The sequence below is a fragment of the Palaemon carinicauda genome, chromosome 10 (assembly GCF_036898095.1).
Source record: "Palaemon carinicauda isolate YSFRI2023 chromosome 10, ASM3689809v2, whole genome shotgun sequence".
NCBI lineage: Eukaryota > Metazoa > Arthropoda > Malacostraca > Decapoda > Palaemonidae > Palaemon > Palaemon carinicauda.
In genome coordinates this window covers 137,449,527-137,462,026 of record NC_090734.1, presented here as the reverse complement: position 1 = coordinate 137,462,026, position 12,500 = coordinate 137,449,527, and the positions used below count along the sequence as shown (strand labels likewise).

The 12,500-nt window shown below is 30.8% G+C and overlaps 1 protein-coding gene across 3 annotated transcripts in view; it reads left to right on the top strand.

Moving 5' to 3' along the window:
* The first annotated feature begins 1,802 nt into the window (after window positions 1–1,802).
* Window positions 1,803–12,500, top strand: part of LOC137648503 (calsenilin) — a 712,312-nt gene continuing 701,614 nt past the window's right edge. For all 3 annotated transcript variants that reach the window (XM_068381424.1, XM_068381422.1, XM_068381423.1), the window contains exon 1: window positions 1,803–2,043. In XM_068381424.1, the coding sequence (XP_068237525.1) occupies window positions 1,992–2,043 (52 nt within the window). In that variant the 5' untranslated portion in view covers window positions 1,803–1,991. The remainder of the gene's footprint in view (window positions 2,044–12,500) is intronic.

Sequence of the window (12,500 nt, the reverse complement as noted above, 5' to 3'; positions counted from 1 at the left end):
TGTGTGTTTTGAGTGGGATTCGTGAGTACTACGCTTTATTTTGTGAATTAAAAAAAAGGACGGTCCAAGGACACCAGCAAGAACAGTAGTGATAAAAATAAAAACTATTCTACATAATTTATTCTAGTGTGACAGGGTATTCAAAGGCTGTTCAGGGAGTTCTTTACTCTACCTCGAATAGTTGCTTGTAGACCGGTATTTGTATGTATAATAGTGTATTTAATGGCAATAAATAAAAAAATACTATTCATTGTATTTTTTATGAATATTAAAGAAAGTCATGCACATAAAATCCAAGTAAATTAAACGAAATGTACTCAGCATTCTACATCTCATTTTCCTTTTCTTTATTGTTCATAGATTAGTTTTACACATATAAGAACCATTTGCTTATAGTTCTTTATCGTTTATTTCTAATGAATTTATACTCAGTAACTTTACTTTTATCTTATCACTATAGTTTTTTGTTTCCTCGCGTGTGTCTGTTTAGGTTGTAGCCTTAATATATCAGGAATAACGCTCATGTAAAGTATATGAATATAATTTTCATCTTATTTTTAAAATGTATACTTCAGTACTCATTAACTTATCCTTTTGCGCTTACCTAGTTAAGATTATTAGGATCTTAAACGGCTTTTAATTGTTTATATTTATGCAGTTTATTGGCATTATAAGGCAGGAAGTTGAAACGGTGGAACTTCAGAAGTTCAAACTAGTAGCGAATGATTTGATGTTAGAAACGCTGACATAAGTCTTTCTATAGTTTATACACGACAGATCTATTTTAACGTTGTTACTGATCTTAAGATATTTTATATTCTTTATTCATTTCTTCCCATATATTCTATTTTCCCTAATTTCTTTTCCTCACTGGTCAATTTTTCCCTGTTGGAGCCCTTGGCTTATAGGCATCCTGCTTTTCCTACTAGGGTTGTAGCTTAACTAGGAATACTAGTAATGATAATCATTATAGCAGTACTCTTTTGTGATATAAAAAAAAGTTATATAAATATTTTCCTTATATTATACGCCCTCTGACAAAGAAAAACGGCTGGGAGGCACTAACATGGAATACTAATAAAATTTCTTTAGATATTTCTAAAAAGGATTTTTACGAATGGCAAGACCACTGAGAGAATTTTAATAATTGTCAATTACTAAGAGACTTATGAAAATTAGAAAAAATTAATATATATATACACACTGTATATATAATGTGTGTTTATGTATGTGTTTGTATATTATGTACTTAGTGTGCATTTTTGTAAGCGGGTGCGTTGTGTTCATGTGCGTATGCATTAATACACGTATATAATTTTTTGTATACTTTAAAGTTTATCTGAGAGAGAGAGAGAGAGAGAGAGAGAGAGAGAGAGAGAGAGAGAGAGAGAGAGAGAGAGAGAGAGAGAGAGAGATTAGCGTTGTGGGACAAAATTTTGTTTCTATTAACAAAAGAACAACACTAAATTAAACTTAAATTTCATCTCCTAAAATCGGCAGTAGACTGCATCCTCCCGAGCATGGTAATTAGAAAAGGTACCATGAGGATGCAACTCGGAAGAACGTTCATCAATTACTGATCAGAAAGTGACTAAGAAAGCTCAAGGTATAACAATGTGGTAGATCACCGTTTGTACTGATAGCATTTTAGTTGATACTAAAGAGCACTATGAGAGAGAGAGAGAGAGAGAGAGAGAGAGAGAGAGAGAGAGAGAGAGAGAGAGAGAGAGAGAGAGAGGTAGCGGAGAAGAGTAAATGGGGGTAGCGAGGCTTGCGGGCTCTCAGTGTTGTTTCTGGCCGTGTAGTGTGTGTGAGTGCTGTCGCTCTCGCGGAAAACCTTCCTGATGCCTCGCGCCCGATAGTGCTATTCATCTGTCACTTTTCCCCCCAACCACCACGTCTACGCCTAAGAAGATATAATCCCTTGGGGCGTGACCTCCCCCTGCCCCCCAAATTCAGTCACCCCCACTAATCATCGCCCTACCACCACCATGGCGACCCCTCCAGATTCTCCCGACTATGGCGACTTCATGATGACTTTTGGTGAGTTTAATGACTCGACTTTTCCCACCTGTTCCCTGGTAATAAAGCCAATTCTTATCCACCTCTCACCTTTTCCCTAGAGTTAATTAACACCTTCCTTCCTGTATAAACCCACCGCATGTTTTATTCTAAGGTATCACTACTCAGAATAAAATTATTGCCTACCTTTGTTCAACCGTAGGACAATGATAAAAGATAGAAGGAAAATGTTACGTGTCAAAATCTATATTTAGAAGGAAAAGGATTATTGCTAATCCTAATTAAAATTTTGTGATGGAAATGAATATTGATTTAAGCAATTAAAAATAGTCTATGAAGTAGATATTCAGGTATTCTTATTCATAAGCTATTTGTTATACATAAACATATATATGAATAAGTTTGACCTCTTAAATAAAATTTTGAAGAAAAATAGAAATATTTATATTCGTTTATTTTAAAATTAAAGTTTTAGTTTGTAAGCCTTTGTATTAATCAATGTTTAGTTACCTCATATGTTTATGTACACATAAGCTTGACCGGGAATTTTTAAATATCACCTTTACATAACTCCACATATTTGAAGATGGGGATAAAACATTGATTGAAACGTGAATGATGATTTATTTTCTAAACATTGCATTGCTTCTTGTCACTAAAAACCTACACCTGTAGTTAAGAGTATGAAAATAGGAATCATAAAAGATTTAGGTCTTCAAAATTAAAATATATTAAGGAAATGACAAAATCAACTAAGATGAAACGATGTGAGAAATTACCTGAGAAGAAATGAATTTGCTCTTTATAAATCATCATAGAAATCCATCCATCACAGGTGGCTACCTCCCATTGGAGTCTTAATGATGAATGAAGAGAGAGAGAAAGATATTTCCTTTTAAATGCTTTCCTTTCGAAAACCTTGCCACCTCAAAGAATTCCTTAAGGATAGGTAAAGGAAATATACGACACGATTAGTATGATAATCCAATTGCAGGTTCCAGTCGAAGACAATTCAATTCAGTATTGTGTTTTTCATTTTTTATCTCATGATTTTTTTCATATGATATATATTTATGGGAACTACGATGAATATATATTTTTCCCGTTGATATGTAAGTTAGAATGTACACTTTTATGTATATTTAAGTGGCCAAGAGTATTGATAAATCTTTATAAACAAGAATTACCTCAGGTTCAGTGAGTTTTTATGAAATATTAGTAATTTGATTTCAATTCTTAGTACATGGAAATACTTCAGTTATAGCAAGAATGATTTATGAGTAAACATTGTATCTCGCAAGTGCATAAACAAAAGGTACAGAAGAAGAATTTTTGAAAAAATTGTGAAGAATAGGAGTGTAATAAAAATCCATGGTCTTCTGATTAACGACTTAGATGTAGATATTGCAATAAGCAACAGTACAACATAAAAACCTTGTTCATGTACAAAATAAGTACCATAAACTATGACGATTTTTTTTTCATAGAATTATATTTATTGACTACCTATTAAATATAACGTTGGGATGGCTCGACTTAATTATTTTACAATAAGGTTGACGTGAGAAAACTGTAAGAAGAAAGTTATGATTCAAAGCTTCAAGGTAATGTAATCGTAATTGGGATAATGTTCAACTCGGACGTCATTCAATTTAGTATAATCATGAATGTAAATTCACACACATACATATTTATTAAGTCGAGTATGCCATGCACTGAAAGGAATTGCTTAAAAATAAAAATAAATGATATTTCCATAATATTACAGAAAAATATATACTATATTTGAGAATCTATTTATTCCTAGAAGATATAAGTTTCATACATTTTTGTGTATGGCAAACAATATATTTTTTGAATAATGGAATAACTTCAGATTGGGGAATACATTTTTTAAAGTGATCTACCGTAATGTCAACAGTGTTAGTAAGAATAGAGGGTGAATATTGAGTAAGGGCTCTGATTGTGTGGTATATGCATGCAATATTTCCCTAAACATTGCATCTAGAGAATTTTGTATAATAGCTTAAAGAACATAACTTTTAGATTATGATGTGCATAGAATCGGCAGATGTAAACTATAGATGGATTCTGGAAAGATAGCTTATGTACTAAGAAAGAAACACACACACACACACACACACATATATATATATATATATATATATATATATATATATATATATATATATATATATATTTATATATATGTATATATATACATACATACATATATATATATATATATATATATATATATATATATATATATATATATATATATATATATATATATATATATATATATATATATATATGTATATATATATACACAAACATATATACACATCATTTGTAGTTGACTAATGAGAGAAAGAGTAAAATAAAGAGAATTGAACAATATAAATGACCGTCGCATGTACTGTAAATCTATTTGACGATCTACAATTGTCTTTTTTTTTAAATAAAAATTTAAGAATGTACGATAAATTTACTTGGTTTTCTATTGCATTTTAATATCTTGGATTTCAACATTATTGTCATTGTTGCAGGCAATTTTTTCATCCCAGTAAATTTTCCCTTTCCATATTTCCTGCTTGTTTCTAATACTTTAATGAAGTCTTTCCTTCCCCTGTGTCCCTTTCTTTAGGTTTTATTTGAAAATGACCATTATATGATTATTTATGATTTCACGTTGTTTTCCCACATCTATGTGCCGTTTTTCTGTACAAATTTTTGTATAGACTTATTTTTTTCTCTGATATTTTTGTGATTTGGCTATTGTATTCTGCATTTGATATCTGTTTTTTATAATATTTATTTTGTCAGTGTTTGATCCTCTTGCGAAGTAATTTCGTTGCATTAGTTATACGTAGCCATTCTATTTTCATATATATCTTTACCTGACAATTTAGTTCATCGTTTTGGTTTTAATGTTGATAAGAGTTAGGAAAATTAATAAAAGTAAACTTACTTTATCATGCTGTACATTTGATTATTTATGGATATTGTACTGAGTTGAAGAACTACCATGCTTTTATCTATTTAAAGCTAAACGCCTTTACACACACACACACACACACACATATATATATATATATATACATATATATATATGTATATATATATATATGTATATATATATATATATATATATATATATATATATATATATATATATATATATATATATATATATATATATATATATATATATATATATATATGAGAGAGAGAGAGAGAGAGAGAGAGAGAGAGAGAGAGAGAGAGAGAGAGAGAGAGAGAGAGAGAGAGAGAGAGAGAGAGAGAGAGAGATAAAAAATAGTTTCAAATTCCTTGGAATGTTTGAAAGGACTGCATTTATGTGATAATTAATTAAATTTTCTGTACAATTCCCGTAGATTTACTCTTTATTGTGTAAAGTGCTTGGTGAAGAGGTGTGAAGAGACTCGATTGTACGTTACAGGTGCAGAGCCTCAAGCCAATTTTGAAAAAAAGTGTGAGAGTTTTGTATATTTCGTTTTAATGGAGTGGAATTGTTGAATTATGTTGGATGATCATATATGTTTAAATATGCGAAAAGCTTGGTCCATATAGATTAAATATTATCTGATGTTATTCATTCAATCTCATATGTATTCATAATTTTAAATCCTTATCAGTTTACTCCCGTCTTCTCTGTGATGTTTGTGTTCATTATCAAAGTATAGGTAATCTCTTCAATTTCACTATTAGTCAGTTGCCTTGCTCTATTGATAATGGGTAATTTAGGTGACATATCTATAGCGTGTAATAGTTTCATTCTATGTATAGGAATATATCTATAAAATTTTAGTTTTGGGATGGTTTGTAAAACCAAACTTTTGAATATATTGAATTTTCACTAAGCATGGACTAGTGAAAAATATGCCATAATGTTGGTGACTAGAAAATTGTTTACCTTCTAAGTTGTCAATTGAAGCAGAGGGCTTTGTGAAATTATTGCCAACAATCTTACTTTAGAAGTATTTGAAATGATATCCATATAGAAGAGAGAGAGAGAGAGAGAGAGAGAGAGAGAGAGAGAGAGAGAGAGAGAGAGAGAGAGAGAGAGAGAGAGAGAGAGAGGGGGGGGGGGTTAATATATTTTTTTGTGGAATGAAAGTACAACTAGCCATGTTTCAGGTCAAGATTCGAATTTTTTTTTTTTTTTCGAAACAAATGTGGTTGGATACCGGTAGTCTTCACGATATGGGAAGAATATATAATTGTCACATAAAGCGTAAGAAAATTAATAGTTGAAAATTCTTGCATCAAATAAACGACGCTTGGGAAATTTGAATTCAGACTGCGAGGCTGAATTTTGATTCCACCAACCCTCTTTCTCTTTTTTTATTCTACTCCGCATACCCCCTAAATATGATAAAACCTGATGGCTTGCTGAATCCATGTAGGAAAATGTTTCTCTTGTAGTATTCTTGGTAGATTACTTTTTCTATTTCATAAACACAATGATTGGCTTGAAAATTTTTGCTTATGTATTAGTGTACAGATTAATGAAATATTATTGCCCTTTGAAATTAACAAATTGTAAACATCCCCCATGCGATAGGTCAGTATTTCTATTATCGAAATGCATTGGGATTTGAATTGAAGTATTAGAAAGTATGGACATATATTTCTTTAACAATAAAACATATAATTTAGATTTGAGAAAAACATTTCACTTGCTTAATGTTATGTATGAAAAAAAAATGGCTTGCTTGATACATTATTTTAATCAAGATATGGAAATCAAATTCTCATTTATATACAATAATCAAACGAAGATAGTCGTTGACGAGAGTGAAATTGCTTGCATGATGGAAGGGGCTTTCCATACAAAAACTGTTAGTCATTCGTTCATGATGTCTTTGTCGTAATTCGCTTGTTATTATATTTATTTATCTATTTATTTATTTATTTTAAACCAGCCTTGGTCTGCTTATCTTTTCATTGAATGTTTAGCTAAAGATCATGTTCTGAATACACGAACTCGTATGTTAGTAAATGTTTCAGAAATGAGGGTCTTATCAAGATTTAGACGAAATTACCAAAACAAAGAATTTATTTTTATATACTGTAGTCTTAGAGAAAGAAATTTTGATATGATCAGAAATGAGGGTCTTATCAAGATTTAGATGAAATTGCCAAAATAAAGAATTATTTTTATACCCTGTAGTCTTAGAGAAAGAAATTTTAATATGATGAACTATTTATAATTTGAACTTGACTATTACTTCATTCCTTAGATTATAGAACAGTAGGGAGTCGATTCTAAATTTATTGATTTTGAAACGAATGTTCATTAACTTGATTAGATTTTAAAAGATTTTCCTGATGTAAACAGGACTAAGATTAAAGGTTAACTTGCTGTTTTACAGTTGTAATCTTTCGAAGTTAGAGTGAAGGAATTTAGGAATTTAGGTTTACTTTGTAGAATTTATAGTCAAAACAAGCCGCTGTTAATTAATGTTAATCCCTTATCAGCTTAGGAACTGGTAATGGACCAAATATATGACTTCAGATCTTATACATTTTTATATTGCAAAATAGATATGTCTCTGGGAAAATTCTTTTCTTTCCAATTACCCTTTGATGGTGAAGGGTAGCTTATATTTGTTCCAAATGCCTACTGGGATTTTCTAGTCATTTTGTTAAAAAACGTCGTATTTTACATTTTTTTGGGTGAAGAAAAAATGTATTTTCAATTTCGTATATTGCTAGGCACGATACCAGACTGGCCATTTTATTTCTTACAGCCAAATAACGTTTGAGGGAACATACTTGCAGTTTTTTGGATTTCTGCTATCGCGTGCATTTTTTAGCTATATATTCGAAAATGTGTTTTCTCTTTTCAGGAAATATCAATGTTTATGTTTGTTTCTATCAGCCCTGTTTGTTTTTTGCTTGTCTTGAATAACGTTAGATTCATATTTAAGAAGAGTGCTTAATTGTCTTGTCTTGTCTTGTTTGCTTATACAGTATTGAAAAGAAAACTTAGGAACTATTTCCAAATAATGATAAAAAAATCAAAATCATGGCTTTCCTTTAATACAACAGTAAGCTCATGGACAAATGTGTTTTGTTCGTTAGTTTCATAGCCAGTATAAAAAATATACAATACTTTTATCTACATATGATTTAAATTAGTAGGTATTATCTAAGTGAGTCTTTGCTTATGGTTTATGTAAACTGACGCTACAATTCATCGTCACGTTAATCAGAAGGTTAAGTATTTACTTCTTATTTTAGTTATTGCCCCCATCCTGTATTTTGGCGTCCGGACTTTCAAGAAGCTGGTAAAATGAGATCCACTCCTTTTCATAACTCTTTCTCTACATGTACGTCCAAGGTATGAAACTCTGTCGAGCTTTGTGTTCAAATCCTTTATCTTACATAAGTCTGAAAGGTGGAATAATCATCACCCGAAGAGAAAATCATTTAATAATACGTTTACCTTATAGCTAGAAGTACTTTGAAGCCGGTTTCTTGAAAGTGACGAGTTCTTTAAAACAGCGTTCCTTATTGTCGTAAGCCCAACACATTATTATTATCTTTTAAGTCACAAGTCCGTCAACACTATTAAAAGTCCCTTAATACCGCGTTCTTTAATAAAGGAAGATGCCCCTTGATGTAAACTTTTCATCCTATTTTCAATAGTACAAAAGCAGTATTTTTAAGCTTACGAGACTAGTTGGAACACAGTTTTTGGTCCATTTGCCATATAATACAATTTATAAGGGTTTATAGTATTGTATTTAAACTAAACTGGCCAGAAGAATAGTGACGCTTTGAAGTACTTTGCAAATGTAGATGAAAATTATTCATGCTTTGAACAACGCTGATATTCAGTTTCACTGCAACATAGAGGCGAAAATATCTTGTGTTTAAAGGTAAAACCTATTAAGTCTTTTTTCTAAAATTGATATATCCTGAATTTCGATTTTGAAGGTGTTTTTTCTTTTGGGTTTTTCCTGATTTTGTTATATCTTATGACATGAATCCATCTTACAGAGATAATGAGTAATTTCCTATAAAACCATTTGTAATGGTCTTCACTATTGTCTTTATATATATATATATATATATATATATATATATATATATATATAGTGTGTGTGTGTGTGTGTGTGTGTGTGTGTTTGTGTGTGTGTGTGTGTGTGTGCGTGTGTGCGTGTATATATATGATACTAATTCTTATGGAAAGAATGAATAAACCAAGAATTATTCTTTGATACGTCGTAATATAATAGTTACATGCGGTCATAATACATGTACTGTGCGTGCTACATAAAACAGTTTTTATTTTAAGTAGGTATTCCACCTATATGAAAAGCTATGGTTATAAATAAAATTCAAACATTTGGTATGACATGACATTCTTGTGTTCTGTGTTGCAGTTGAGTTGCTCTTCTCATAGAACACCTTGTGAAATAGGTGCAGGATAGACATTAGAGTTGACAGTGTCGTATTTAAAACGAGTGTTCTTTTGATCGATAATACAGTTCCTCATGATGGCCATCTGTGAATTCTTAAAAGATATTCTTTAAAATACAACTCATATGGAAGGTACCAAGCAATCTTGGTAGCCGTTTCAGGATGTGGCAAGGTTCAATATAATTTTCATTTGAGGTTTCCCCCAAAATTCTTTCTAAATTGGTAATTTTGATGTTGCAAAAGAGCTATTACCTGTGTATCTTGCCCAACAGTTTATTCATTCATCTTAAAGGAGTCTTACCTTGATTTTCAGATTTTAGAATATTACTGAGAAAAGTCTTCAGCCCTTTTGTGGAATTGGAATTAGTAGCGCAAACTCACTTAACAGGCACACGTCAACAATAGTCCCCCCAATGGATCCCATTAATTTGTTAGAATATTTAGAGAAGATTTCTTTTTATTCAATCATGCCTTATTCTTCTACACTCATCTTGAATTATGAATGATGACTCATTTGTTTGATGTGTGTGTGAATTCAGCTTTTCAATAAGTGAAGATTTGTCAGAGCTAAAGTATATCGTTTTTTTCAGAAATGAGGGATTTCACATTGAGCAATAAAGACAGTTGAAATATCCTTTAATGTTAGTTTGATTCTGGAATTCGTCAATGACAGGACCAAGTATGTAATCTGGAATATCTCCTTAAGGCCCACATGGACTGCTCGTGGTTTAATCGCCAAACAGGTTTTGGGACTTGGCCCTTTCCGCAGAGACGAAGATAAGCTTGATGGGCTATTTGGCTTTCTTCTTTATTCCACTGATGAGATTCCTAAGCTTCGAAGGAAACATAGGTGCTCTGGCTGGCTTTTCTAATCTTAAATTTCCTTTAGTTATTTAGTTTCTTCCTTTTTAGCTTTCATTTAAAATAACACATTTTATTCATTTAGTCCTGATTGTGTTTATGCATACCGCAAACTCACAAAGCAACAGCAACAAAAGAGGAAATATATACTGTACATTACAATTGGTAAACTAAATTTTTTTTTTTCGAAAATAGTGTTTTTTTCAAATTTAAAATCGATCGAAGTGAGTGTTCGATTCTTCAACGACTCGAAGAGTTGTCATTTCCTGAAAAATCAATACTTAAATGCGGTTACAACTACCTATCGATATTTTGCCGTAAATGGATGAATTTGTATGAAAAAAAAAAAAAAAAAAAACTAATGCATTTAGATATGGGAGTTTGTCAAAGATAAACGAACAAGAAATAAGATATGCTTGAAGGAACCGAATGTTTTAATTGAATGTAAATGTCGTGGCATAGCGGTTTATGAAAAGTTATTTCGGTTTCCCGTTAGCATAATCATACAGGTATAATAGTTTATGTTGAAGATGGTCGATTGATTGAAAAAGTAAACGAAAAGAAAAAGAGGAATAAAATATATCTTCAGATATCAGCTATGCTGTAGACCCAAGACTATCCTCCGTAGGTCGTATAAAATGAACTAGTCGGCAAGTCGCCCAGCGAGAAACTCGTGGTTAAACTGTACCAAATCATGGGGAATATATATATATATATATATATATATATATATATATATATATATATATATATATATATATATATATATATATATATATATATATATATATAAAGAATTGGGGGAGTGAATAACTGTTGTTTGCCTTACATAATTGTAAATGGAATGTTTTTTTTTTTTTTTTTTTTTTACCTCAGAAATTTTTTTTTATCCATGATTATTACGGAATATTTCATAAAGGGGATCATTGAAAATATGCGTGAGATTTATAATTTTGGTCTTAAAATGTTTTCTCTGATCTTTTAATTTCTTTTTAGATGTTACCAATTAAAAGTAAATTTTTTTATTAGATATTGTAGTGCAGGGAAATACTCGCAATATTTTCAAATATTGATTTAATATAAACAGAAATATAATATGTTATAAAAAAATACTATTAGAATAGAATTCGACTTCAAAAGGTATGCATATTTGATCTAAAGTGTACAAAAAGATACACATTTAGAGGCTTGATTGAATATCTACATAACTTCCTCTCTGTTTTTATTTTTATAGGGTTTGTGATTGACATATTTAAGGCACATATTTAAGGTCACAGAACTGGAGAAGCAAGGAGTGAAACTGGCTGTGTACAAATGGTTTTGAAGAGACTTAATTTTTTCTTGAAACCAAGATTACAACATAAGAAGGGATTTTTGACGGAAATTCCATTTATTTTACGTTTATCTTTGATTAAAACTTTATCAAAATAATGTTATATGCAAATAGAGATAAAATGTCTCAATAATCTACTAAGTCAGCGATATCATCAAATGTTTCAAACAACTTTCAAAGTTTGTTCGAGCTTAGTAGTTCTCCCGTATTAATTCAATTTAGAGGTAGTTCTCTATTCGGCGATTCCTTGTTTCAAGTCATCTCATATCCTATATCATACGATATAGTCTTCACTCCCAAGTATCTAAATCAATCAGTCAACCGCTTCCATTATCCACCATATATGTAATTATTGATTACGTCGTGTTTCATATTTTTTTTTGTCACCATTTCACAGCTTTCTAGATTATGCTTATGGGAATCGTCCTTTCGAGACTATAATTTCCAACCACCAGGCTCTTCTCCAAAGAACTTAACGCAACACTTCATTCCCGTGTACTCCTGAAATTCCATACCTATCAATAACATAATTTGTAACATGTATATATACATACTTTGTAACATGTATATATACATATTTTGTAACATGTATATATACATATTTCCATATACCTACTCCTACACACACATATAAACACATATTAGATTAATCTTAAAAAGTTTCGTATTCAATTTGCATTTTTCTGTGCTTTTTATTTCAGCTTGAACCTCACGTGGTCCAGTGAGTTTCAAGCACACGCACACACATATATCAATCCCGTGTCAGCTTTTGTGATTTCTCCATATATATATATGTATATATATATATATATATATATATATATAT